The following is a 12,787-nucleotide window of genomic DNA, read 5'->3' on the forward strand; positions in this document are numbered from 1 at the left end:
AGGCTGGCCTCAAACTCAGAGATCCACCTGCCTTGGCCTCCTACTCAGTGCTGGGAGTACTTTAATCCCGCCTCCCCAAATGCTGGGATTAAAGGCATGCACCACCAGGCCTGGCTGGTTTGGCTTTTTCACGTTGATTAATCATTTTATGAAAGGTCTGAGATATATGACAGAATCTACCATAACGAAAAGACCTCCATGTTGGATGGAAAAATTCTGTGTGGTATTAAGTAATAAGAAATGCAGCCGGGCGGTGGTGGCGCATGCCTTTAATCCCAGCACTCGGGAGGCAGAGCCAGGCGGATCTCTGTGAGTTCGAGGCCAGCCTGGGCTACCAAGTGAGTTCCAGGAAAAGGCGCAAAGCTACACAGAGAAACCCTGTCTCGAAAAACCAAAAAAAAAAAAAAAAAAAATGCATACACATATGTAAACACCAAAAGACATGCCAGAATATAGCAGTATTTTTATGGCAGTTATCAAAAATACAAATATCCACAAATAAGATAACTAGAAATATATATATATATATATATATATATATATATATATATATATATATATATATATATTTGGTTTTTCGAGACAGGGTTTCTCTGTGTAGCTTTGGGCCTTTCCTGGATCTCACTCTGTAGCCCAGGCTGGCCTTGAACTCACAGAGATCTGCCTGGCTTTGCCTCCCAAGTGCTGGGATTAAAGGTGTGCACTACCACCGCCCGGCTAGAAATATATTCTTAAAATGAAATATTAAAAATTAATGTGCTACTAACACATGCGGTTGTACTGAGCTTTAAAATGTGAAACAAAGCAGAATGTTAAAAAAAAATCCAAGATGTATGATAAACCATGCCTAAAGTTTAAGAATATGAGCCAGCAGTAGTGATGCATGCCTTTAGTCCCAGCACTCAGGAATACGGAGGCAGTCACATCTCTGTGAGTTCTAGGCCAGCCTAGTTATAGAGTTCCAAAACAGCCAGAGCTACAGAGAAATCCTGTCTTAAAAAACCCAAGGAAAAATATATGCAAATGCACTTACAGGGAAAGCAGCACCTATTTTTTAGTCACATAGGATACAATGAAACTTAGGGTTCATTTGTATTGTGGAAATTAATGTTGATAACCACTTCACAATGTGTTCCTACATGTACTACAGTTTTGTTGTTTTGAGACGGTTTCTCCCCTGTAGCCCTGGCTGGCCTGAAAGCTGGTATGTAGGTCAGGTTGCTCTAAACTATGACCTGTTGCCTTTGCCACCAAAGGGTTGGCACCTCTTAAGTGTGCACTGCCACACACAACTGGAAGTCGTTTTAACAAAGTATTTAAAGTCAGCAGAACAGTCTCAAAGTTACAAATTACCTTCACAGCTGACACAGTTCAACAATGGCCATAAATATTTCCTATGCTTGGGAGCAGTAAATAGTAATGTGGCAGGGAACTCTAATAACTACTATGATATATGTAAGCATGGTTTTCTTTTTGAAACTGCAGGTTTACAATAATTGGAAAGACTTTACAAAGACATCACTTTCTTTTATTCTATTTCCATATTTTCTCTATGAACCCCTTGATGGACAATGAGGTTTCTCTTATAACTAAAGGACTTGCCACAGCCCTTACACACATAGGGTTTCTCACCTGTGTGAGTTCTTTGATGAACAATGAGATTTGTTTTTTGACGGAAGCACTTTCCACATTCATTGCATTTATAGGGTTTCTCTCCTGTATGAGTTCTTTGATGATGAATGAGGTAGGACTTCCTGCTAAAAGCTTTCCCACACTGAGGACACTCATAAGACTTCTGTCCTGTATGTATTTTCTGATGTACAGTGAGGGTTGCTTTTTGGCGAAAGGACTTCCCACACTCATTACAAACATAGGGTTTCTCCCCAGTATGAATCCTCTGGTGTAGATTGAGATTTGTTTTTTGACTGAATGATTTCCCACACTCGTTACATTCATAGGGTTTTTCTCCTGTGTGAGTTCTGTGATGATCAATGAGGTAGGACTTCATTCTAAAGGCCTTCCCACAACGAGGACATTCATAAGACTTCTCCCCTGTATGCGTCCTCTGATGGGCCACAAGAGTTGTTTTCTGGCGGAAGGACTTTCCACATTCGTTACACATATAGGGTTTCTCCTCGTTGTGAGTTTTCTCATGAAGAGCAAGGGTTGTCTTCTGGGAGAATGATTTCCCACATTCCTTACAAATATAGGGCTTCTCCCCTGTATGAGTCCTCTGGTGGACAGTGAGGTTTGCTTTCTGGTGGAAAGATTTGCCACATTCTTTACAAATATAGGGTTTCTCGCCCGTATGAATTCTCTGATGGAGGGAGAGCGTTGTCTTTTGACGGAAAGACTTCCCACAGTCATGACACTCATACGGCTTTTCTCCCGTGTGAGTTCTCTGATGACGAATAAGGTGGGGCTTCAATCTGAAGGCCTTCTTACACTGTGGACATTCATATGACTTCTCGCCTGTGTGTGTTCTCTGGTGATCAGTGAGGGCTGTCTTTAGGCGGAAGGACTTACCACACTCATTACAAACAAAGGGTTTTTCTCCCGTGTGAGTTCTCTGATGGTCAATGAGATACGACCTCCTTCTAAAGGCATTTCCACACTGATGACACTGATAAGGCTTTTCCTCTGTGTGAATCGCCAGATGCAGAATCAACACTGACTTCCTGCAGAAGGACTTCCCACATTCTGTGCATATATGATTTTTTTCAGTATTTGTTGCTCTTTTCTTTTTGTTATATATGGATGGACTTTCCCCTCTGTATGCTCTATTTTGTGTATTTGAGCTTCCCTTCCTAAAAAGTGGCTTCTCATAGTCATTATATCCAAATGACTGTGCTGGAGTTCCTATTTTCTCATGTTGTACCAGTACATCACTGTGACTACAAGCCTTGGCATTTTGAGTATGGAACTTGATTTCAGGATGTCCCATGTCTTGCATGGAATTTGGGCATGATTTCAAATATCCATCATACTCATTAAATCTCTTTCTTGAAGGACTTAGATTACTGTTAATTAATTCTGAAACATTTTCTAAAATATTTCCATGAGTGTCATATTCAGGAGGTAGATCTTTGGAATTAATAGGACTGTTCACTAGGGTAAATGTCTTTTGATATATATTACTCTTCTTTTTAGTTAGTTCTTTATAGTTAATATATACAAATGATCTAGAATACTTATCTTGGTGTTCCTTGAATTTCATTAAAAACTCACTTGATCTCCAGTTTTCTTCTAGAAAAGAATAACAACTAGTGAATTTCCACAAATTTGCTAGGTAAAAGAATTATGAAACAATCTAGTATGTTAAAGACCTATAGCAAACCACTTCCAGGTTATAAAGCAAAACAAATAAGAATAGAAAACCCACGGACAAACATGAAGCATAAATACAAAGTGTGCTTCAGTGTAAAAAAGAATGAAATAAAAACACTGTTAATGCCTCTTGAACCGTAATAATTATATACAGAAAGTAATACAAATAAGGAATGGTGTAAGAGGAATTCAGGGTTGGGAAGACTCTTTTTTTTTTTTTTTTTTTTTTTTTTTGGTTTTTTTCAAGACAGGGTTTCTCTGTGTAGCTTTGCGCCTTTCCTGGAACTCACTTGGTAGCCCAGGCTGGCCTCGAACTCACAGAGATCCTCCTGGCTCTGCCTCCCAAGTGCTGGGATTAAAGGCGTGTGCCACCACCACCCGGCTAGGGAAGACTCTTAAATGATGAAACAGATCTATCAAGGGAATCAAAGTAATGTAAGATGAACAATAAGGTAGAAATATTTGTTAAGAGAAATCACAGGAAAGATACTGCAGGAAACATCACCCAAATTTTTATACACGAGTCTCTCAATTACTGTGGTGAAACAGCCATTCATTTTTCCCAGCCCCCTTTACATGAAGCACCACAGGCTCACTAATCTTTTAAAGGATTAGTTTCTTGGAATGTAGAAAAGCATTCCTATAATTCCTATAACTAGCTCTGAGGCTACTGAAGAGGTAGAACTATTTTGCCATATAACAGGAGAACTAGGAAAACTCCTCTAACAAGTTTAATACAGAGTGGTGTGTACAACTGCTGTACTCACCCTGCTAAACTGACTCTAGAACTCCTGGGGTAACCATTATTTTCAGACGCTTATCTCTGTATCTTAGTGCATAGTCAAGATTTGAGCAAGTAAAAAGATGTTTAGGTGGTGAGAAGGCCAAGGCAGAAAGTCAATGACACCCTCCAAAGTGTTGGGTCTTCCGAGCCAAGGGACAACAGCCCAAGTTTGTACTGTTTTCATCCATTTTCAGCTTTATTTCTAGTCATATTTAGAGAATCTTCAAGTAAATCGTACTGTTCTATGATTTCAGAAACCCTTCATATAGCCAAGAGTAGGGTGCACATGTGAAATCCCAGCACTTGTGAGGCAGAGACAAGGGGACTGGTGTTTGATGTCAGTCTTGGCTACATGGTGAAAACCAGCTGAACAAACTACAAGGTGGAGTGTCTGTCCAGCATGGACAGGGCTCTGGGGTCTATCCTCAACCCTGCAGCCAACAACAAAACAGTAACAACAACAACAAAAGCCTACACATGCTTCCTTCCACCGCTTCATGCTCTACTTGAAACTTGGGTATAATTATCATCTAGAAAAGTCATTGCAAAAACAAAAATCTTTTGAAACATAATAGGATTTCGTGTAGCCCAGGCTCACCTCAAACTTGTTATGTACCAAAAATGACTCTGAACTGTTTTTAACATTTAGATTTATTAATTTTATTTCATGTGAGTGTTTTGCCTTCATGTATGTGCACCAAATGTGTGCTTGGTGCCCATTGGATGTCAGAAGAGGCTATCAGATCTAGAAGTGGAGTTATGAATGGTTGTGAACCCAAGTTCTCTGAAGAGCAGCCAATGCCATGTCTCCAGCCCCCTTGCTGGATTGTTTTTAGGGGTCTTACATAGTAACACTGACTCATGAGGTAGGCCAGGCTGGCCTCAAACTCATGCTAGTCCTCCAATTCAGCTTCTGAAGTGTTTGGAATACAGGCATGCACCACCACACTTAGCAGCAAATATTTAAACAGTCTTGCATTTTCTCATAAATATTTCATAAAATACCGACTGGAGAGTACCCTTTCTTATTGAAAAGTCGATGTTTTGGGGGCTGGAAAGATGTCTGAACAGTTAAGAGAACCCAGGTTCAGTTCCCAACACCCATATGGAAACTCACAACTGTCCATAAGTTCAGTTCCTGAGAATCTGACACCCTCTTCTGGCCTCAGACCCCAAGTATGTATGTACTGCACATATATGCATGCAGGCAAAATACTTAGACATGTAAAATAAAAATAAACCTAAATTCAAAAAGTCTTTTGGTTGGAAAGGGTGGCTTACACCTTTTATTTCTAGCATTGAGGAGATGGAGGCAGAAGAATTTTTCTTTTCTCTTTTTCTGAGACAGGGTTTCTCTGTGTAGCTCTGTCTGTCCTGGAACTCATCAGGCTGGCCTTGAACTCACAGAAACCCACCTGCCTCTGCCTCCCAAGTGCTGGGATTAAAGTTGAGCGCTACCACCACCTGACTCGGCAGAAGAATTTCTATGAGTACCAGGCCAGCCTAGGCTACAGTGATGTATGTTGTTATCTTCTTTGAATGCCTGAGTTCACAATATTACTGCATATCTCAGAGCGATGATGTTTTCTGGGATTAAACCACTTCGGTCAGAATAGGGTCACAGCCTAAGCAGGTGTATTTGAAAAGAGCTCAGAAGTACAGGCTTTCTGAATGGATGACAAAGGTATCTCTTACACAGCTCCATTCACACATTTCCCCCCAGAGCTGGGGGCTAAACCTAGGGCCTCATGCTCTACGTGTAACTGTTTACTTACTGAATATTCAACACATTATATGCTAGATTTGTCTTCAATAGATCTTATCTTTGGGAGAAAGAATCTCGAAGCATCAAGTATCTATAAATAATATTTGTGTCTATATGGACAGTGTGTAGTACTGGAAGCAGACAGATATGACAGGAAATAGTCACCAGCAGTTCATGGGAAAGAAAATATAAAAACAGCAGAAGAGTGTGCTGGTTGGTACATGGCCTAACACCCCAGCAGCTGGAAGGCTGAGGCAGGAGGATCGTGAGTGCAAGGCCAGCCTGGGCTAAACAGCAAGTCACTTTCTCAAAGAAAACAGCAAAGAGAAAAACACATTAACTGAACACTGGGAGAAAGAGCGTGCAGTACATTTTTGTTACATTGGGGCAAATATCTTTAGTAACAAGCAAGTTTGGGGAGAAATGATATGTAGTTTTTGGTTATTCTGTGGTGTTGGAGGTGAGTCCACGCTTTACCATGTCAGGCACGAGGTTTACCACAGAGCTTAGCTACTGCCCATTTATTTATTTAGACATGCTCGCTCCCCTGGTGGCCTTGAACTCCTTTATTCATTCATTTATTTGTTGCATATATAGATCTCCAGGGAAACCAGAAATGTTAAGCACCTAGGATTGTTCTTTTAAAAGGAAGGACATATGACCTGTTTTTCAGAAGGCTGGGATTTGGAGGTGATTAATAGCATGGTGATCTGTGTTATCTGTTGGGCCAGGCTACATCAAGCCCCTACAATCAGGACCAGAGGTGGCTAGTAGCCCAAATGACTTCTATGCTATCTATATGACCAAGGCCAGGCCAGATCCCCCCCTCATGTTAATATAGGGTAGCCTAACTCCAGAACGCATCTTCTTGGAAGAAATGACATGTACCCTGAGTTGAGTCTCAATGTAATTATGCCTCCTCATGCACCAGGGTTTGTGTTACAAATGAAAACATTTCCAAATTGTACTATCCTTAAATATGCTAGCAATAAACCCCCTGGCTCAGAATTTTGGTTTAAGTGTTGTAGGTGAGCCAGTTACTTCAAAAGTTAGGAAATTTTAAGAACATTTAAAACATTTCAATGATATTCCTGGTTACCTGCTTCCTTCAGTTTTACTTTCTATTATCTTTCATGTCTGGAACTCTGAAACTCACCTAAGCAGACATGACCCGCAAATGATGTCCATGGTTCTTCCCCTCTCTCCAATCTGAGGATGACATCGGGTTTAGACACGTCACACCCTGATAAGGAGGAGAAGGAAGTAATAATGAGCAAGGCAGCTGGGGATGGAGCTCAGTGGTAAAACACACACCCAGCCAAAAAGAGGGTAGGTATGGGGAGATGAGGGAATACTCTCAACCTAAGATCGCACATGTGCAGGAGCTCGAAAAATACTAAAGGTGACTAAGGTGCATATCTGAATGTCTCTCATTTGCATAACAGCAAACTTAGCTCCTTCCTCTAGGAGCTGAAGAGCAAACATCCCTCCTGCAAACCAAAAGGGTCTCTTGGCTCCCATTACTGGAATTCGAGAGCACAGTTACTTAGGTGCTCCGAGAGGAAATAAAGAGCATCACAGCTTTCCATACCTATGGAAATGAGGTGGCCATAGTTTTCCAACATCACATCCATACACAGGGTCTTCTGAGCAGGATCCAGCTGCTGCCACTCCTCTTGACTGAAGTCCACAGTCACATCCTTGAGTGACAGGGATCCCTGCAGTGCAGAATTTGGAAGGGTGACTGACACACGTTAACTAGATACTGGGAACGCCTGTGGGCTAATCCTTCTGCACGCTGTGAATATGTATTACTCTCATTGGTTAATAATAAAGCTGACTGGCCTATAGCAAGGCAGGATAAAGTCAGGCGGGACAATCAAACTGAGAACTCGGATGAAGAAGGGCGGAGTTGAGAGAGACGCCATCGAGCCACCCAAGAAGCAAGATGCTAGAGGACAGATAAAGCCATGAGCCATGTGGCAATACATGGATTATTAGGAATGGGTTAATTTAAACGTAGGAGCTAGTTAGTAATAAGCCTGAGCTACTGGTCGAGCATTTTGTAATTACTATAAGCTTCTGTGTTTATCTGGGACCCAGTGGTTGGGACAGGAAAACTACTCTTTGAAACATTTCTTTAGATTTATTTTATTATGTGTATGGGTGTTTTGCCTGCATGGTGTCTGTGCACCACACATGTGCCTGGTGCCCTTGGAGGTTGGAAGACGGTGTCAGAGTCCCAGGAACTGGAGTTAAGACAGTTGTAAGACACCATATGGGTGCTAGGAACTGAACCCAGGGCCTCTGGGAGAGTAACAAGTGCTTGGCATCTCTACAGCCCTGGGAACTACTCTTATCCCCGCTCCACTGGGACAGTCATAAACTGACTCAGCAGGTAAAGGCACTAGTGGCCTGATGATGGAGTTCAGTCTTGGTTCCACAGCGTAAAAGGGGAAAACCGACTCCTGTAAGTTGCACTGACATTCACATGAATGCTGTGGTACATGCACGTTCACATACACACAGACACAGGTTAACACTAAGAAAAATAAAAATGTAATTAAACCATGACCTCATCTGAAGTTGCTCCATGCCTACAATGTGCACTTGTTTACTGGGAACCAGACTCTAACATATGTGCTCCCCGGGCATGAACATAGGAGAGTACATATGAATATAAACCCATAGCCCACTATAGCACACATAAGGCATGGTGTCTCACAAGACAGAAAAAATTCTCTGGCTTCACCAATGACATAAATTTTCTCCACTTAAAATGAAGTGGGGAGAGAGTTTGCCAGGATAGATCAAAACAAGCAACTTTCCAAGGAGGGGGACCATTACCTCACCTGAGCCATGGTTTTGAGATCTGGGCTCCTCTTCAGGAAAGTAGGGTAGTTCCTAAAATAGCAAAGCCAAGAAGGGGTAAGGGTGGGCACTTGAGAATTTACCCCCTTACAGCTAGCTCTCACGGCTTACACTAAATTAAAACCATCTCTATGTGTTGATTCTTGTCTCCTTTGTACATCCTAATGAATGGAATCTATTGGGGCTAAGGAGCTATTTCATTCCCACATCCCAAGATACAGGCTTTTGGGAACGATGGAGCGAGGGCAAGCCACACCCTACCCCAAACAGCCCACAGTTATGGATGGCTTCCAGCCGCTCCCTAACAAGGATGTACCCTGTATAACAATCCATGGGACTACCTGACACCCCACACACAGGAGCACTGTGGATGCAATCTGCTCATGATTATCTAACAGGCATCAATTCTGGTTCTAGTCTGAGTTCTCTCCTTATTGGAGAAGAAAAGCTTAGGTTTAAAAACAACTAGTTTCTTTCTACAAATGTGCTCTTATAATTCATTACATTTTCCTATTGGGTTATTTTTATTTTACAGATGTGTGTTGTTTTTTGAGACATTGTCTTATGCAGCCCAAGATGGCCTGAAATTTGCTACATAGATGAGGATGACCTGGAACTCCCGATCCAACTATGTCCTTTTTAAATTTATTTATTTTATGTGCATGAGTATTTTGTGTGCATGTATGTACATAAACCATGTGCATTATGGTACCCTCAGAGGACAGTACACCACAGACAGTTGTGACCTGCCATGTGGGAGCAACTCATGCTCTTAACCCCTGAGTCAGCTCTCCAGCCACCAACTGCCTTTTTTTTACAAGATGGTAACTTCTGATTCAGTCCCAGTGAAATCCCAAAGACAGTACATTAGGCAAATGTCAAGGGTCCTTCACTCACACCCATAAACCCTATTTTCTCCTCTGAAAAGTTTTGTGTCCATTAGTTTAACTCATACTTCAGTAAGCTGGAAAGTTGAGAATAATATATTTTTAAGTGGATAAGTTGTTTTTAGAACACAATTTTCCTGAGGGAAGAAAAATGTATGCTTATAAGCAAAGGGCTTCTTGCAGGTGCCATGAGAACATTGGACAAAAATGTATACAACCAGAAGGCAGTAATCCTCACCTTAACACTAGATGAAGCCCCCAAGGGTGGTGGCTGCTTGGGTTGTGTTGGATCCTACCCAAGAGGACTCCTGGGACAAACAAGAGCCACCCAGACAAGTGGGCCCTGCATGTCCCGAGGAACAGGAGGCTGCGGCTGGAGAAGAGCTGAACACATGAGAACGGAAGTGTATCTGGAGGGTCCAGAAGCAGCTTCTCTTGGGAAATAAGAGAAGATATCCTAAATTACAGAGCTACCAGCTACGCTGGCCTCCTTCTGTCCTTTGAACTCTGATATCTCTTTCCCAGCTCCCAATCCATTCGAGCTGGAGACTTTGCACCTGTAAAGAGACAAAATGGTGGTTGGAGAATTGGGGAGCAAGGGATCATGTGTGTGCCTTTCACACTGTAGGCTTTCAAAAGCAGGAAGAATTTGCTTTAAAAAAATAAAATAAAGCTGCGTGGTGGTGGTCCATGCCTTTGGTCCTACACTCAGGAGGCGGAGGCAGGCGGATCTCTAACTTTGAGGCTAGCCTGATCTATGTAGTGAGTTCTACGACAGCCAGGGCTACACAGAGAATCCCTGTCTCAAAAACCAATAAATAAATAAACAAACAAACAAACAGAAAGCGATTCAGTGGCTGGAGAGATGATGCTGTGGTTGGTGCTCTTGCAGAGGACCTGAGTCAGGTCTCGGCACCCACAGAAGGCAGTTCATAACAGCCTGTAACTGCACACCCAGGTATCTGATGTTCTCTTCAGGCCTCTAAGGGCACACACTTTCACTCACACAAAAACCTTAAGCAAGTGTGACTAGCTAAATGATCACTATGAAACTGATCTGTATTTAAATGCCCAACAATTTTTTAGTATCTTAAGAATGCCTGGCAGAGAGGGTAGAAGTGAGGGAATAGGGAGATGAGTGGGATTGGGATACATGATGTGAAATCCACAAGAATCAATAACAAGTTAAAAAAAAAAAAAAGAATGCCTTGCAAAAATTATTGAGGTTTCCATGAATTCATATAGCAGTAGGAGAAAAAAAAATTTACCCCAATAGTAATTTTGAAGTGGCAGTTAAAAGAGAATAGGGAAAGAGTGTTTCCTTCTTGTTTATCTGAAGCCCTAGAGTTCATCTGAGAGTGTGAGGGGTGGACGTCTACCAAGTTAGAAAAGTGCTTTACCACTGAGCTACGTGACCTGTGGGTTTTTGTCGTCGTTGTGCCCCCACCCACCCAGACAGGGTTTCTCTGTGTAACCCTGGCTGTCCTGGAACTCACTCTGTAGACCAGACTGGCTTCAAACTCAGAGATCCTCCTGCCTCCTGAGTGCAGGGATTAAAGGCGTGGGCCACTACTGCCGGTTTTCTTTCTTTTTAAAAAACTGTATGTTCTCAAAGATGTTGTGCTTATTCCAAAATATTAGTCATCATTCAATATGGGGTTTCTCAATATATACAGTGCTACTCCCTCAAATTTTTATTTTCTCTTCATAAAAAAATAACTAAAAGTCTCAGCACACATCTTTAATCCTAGCATTCTGGAGGTGTGGGTGGGGTGGGGGTCGGGATGTGTGAATCTCTGTAAGGTCAGGGCCAACCAGGGCTACATAGTCAATCTCTGTCTCAAAAAAAAAAAAGTAAAATAAAATACATAAATAGATCAGCCAAGCGGTGGTGGTGCACGTCTTTTATGAGAGGCAGAGGCAGGCAGATCTCTGAGGCCAGCCTTGACTATCTACATCGTGAGCTCCAACTTGAGAAACTCTGTCTCAAAACAAATCTACCTATTATACTTGTTAAATTGCTCATCAAATTCTACAGGCAAATAAAACGGCAACTATTCAGAAAATTTAAACAATGCTAAGTAGCCAGGACTGAGGTTTTCTCAAGTCCCATAATGGGCAACTTAACGACTCCTCATGGACTTCCAACACAAACACTTCAAAATTAGACGTAATCAAAGTTGTACTGCTCATTGCAGTCAACAATTCCAGAAGTCCCCAAGGCAAGCGCAATCTCTGACAGAGTCTTACTTAACACGGAACAAAAATCCTCCCACAATCCGGTTTACTCTCCAAAGTCCTACAATCTCAAATAAATCGATTTACTTTAAAACCCAGACACAGGCGTTTCCCCCCTACTATTCTGGTTAACAATAGTTAACACCGGTAAAACAGAAAGCCCTGCCTATAAGGACAGGCGCAAGGAGACACACTCGTGGAGTCTCCCGGGGAAGCCCTAGGGCGCGCGCCGGCCTCGCCTCCCTCCCTGCTCGCCGCCTCTAAGGCCTGACTCTGTTGCCTGTCCGTCCTAACCCGGGCTGGCGCCTTCCCCTTCAGCATCCCCAGCCGGGCTCGCCCATCACCCGCCCATTTCACACGCACAGAGGACACACCAGGCTCACCTTCGACCACTGGCGAGCCGTGCGCGCCTGCGCGGTCCGGCGCGGTCGGTCTCTCCCAGGGGTCTCTGCGGCGCGTTCCTGAGTCTGCTGGCTACGCGCGCCTTCCAGACATCCGGGTTTTGCGGACCTTTAACTACATTTCCCACAGACCACCGGGCCACCTTCAAACTTTGCAGATTTGGGGTCTGACTCTGGCATTGGTGCGCAAAGGTTTCCCAGGGTGTGCAGGGCCTGGAGCTCAGATTTGTATGTGTGCGTGTCTTTGTGGGATGAGGTCATGATTAAGTGCGTGGTTGGGCTCTGATGCAGGACCTTTTGAGTGACCGTGATTGCCTGTGATGTGGGCTGTGATGGATTTGAAGTCATCCATTATGTAACGGTGCTGCCTTGACTTAGGATGGTACTGACTGGGTAATGGGGCCGAGCTTCATTTCTGCAGTTCCAGTTTGTTTTGGAGTTTATTGGAACACTCCTTGAAGACTACAGACTATATTTAGGTTAAACAGTGGACTTCCAATAAAGCATGGTTTGA

The 12,787-nt window shown here is 42.8% G+C and overlaps 1 protein-coding gene across 3 annotated transcripts in view; it reads right to left on the bottom strand.

Annotated features, from left to right (window-relative positions):
• LOC128124938 (zinc finger protein 567-like) overlaps window positions 1–12,371 on the bottom strand; it is a 23,780-nt gene extending 11,409 nt beyond the window's left edge. Inside the window, exons 1-6 of one of the 3 annotated variants that reach the window (XM_052761792.1) lie at window positions 12,256–12,371; window positions 9,873–10,191; window positions 8,729–8,780; window positions 7,468–7,594; window positions 7,033–7,119; window positions 1,633–3,246 (exon numbers count right to left, since the gene is read on the bottom strand). In XM_052761792.1, coding sequence (XP_052617752.1) covers window positions 1,633–3,246; window positions 7,033–7,119; window positions 7,468–7,594; window positions 8,729–8,737 — 1,837 coding nt within the window. In that variant the 5' untranslated portion in view covers window positions 8,738–8,780; window positions 9,873–10,191; window positions 12,256–12,371. Of the gene's footprint in view, window positions 1–568; window positions 3,247–7,032; window positions 7,120–7,467; window positions 7,595–8,728; window positions 8,781–9,872; window positions 10,192–12,255 lie in introns of those variants that run through there. The other 2 variants (XM_052761791.1, XM_052761793.1) reach the window with 2 other exon arrangements.
• Window positions 12,372–12,787: the final 416 nt, after the last annotated feature.

This window comes from Peromyscus californicus, unplaced genomic scaffold (assembly GCF_007827085.1).
Source record: "Peromyscus californicus insignis strain IS unplaced genomic scaffold, ASM782708v3 Scaffold_4__1_contigs__length_199733344, whole genome shotgun sequence".
In the NCBI taxonomy this organism is placed as follows: domain Eukaryota; kingdom Metazoa; phylum Chordata; class Mammalia; order Rodentia; family Cricetidae; genus Peromyscus; species Peromyscus californicus.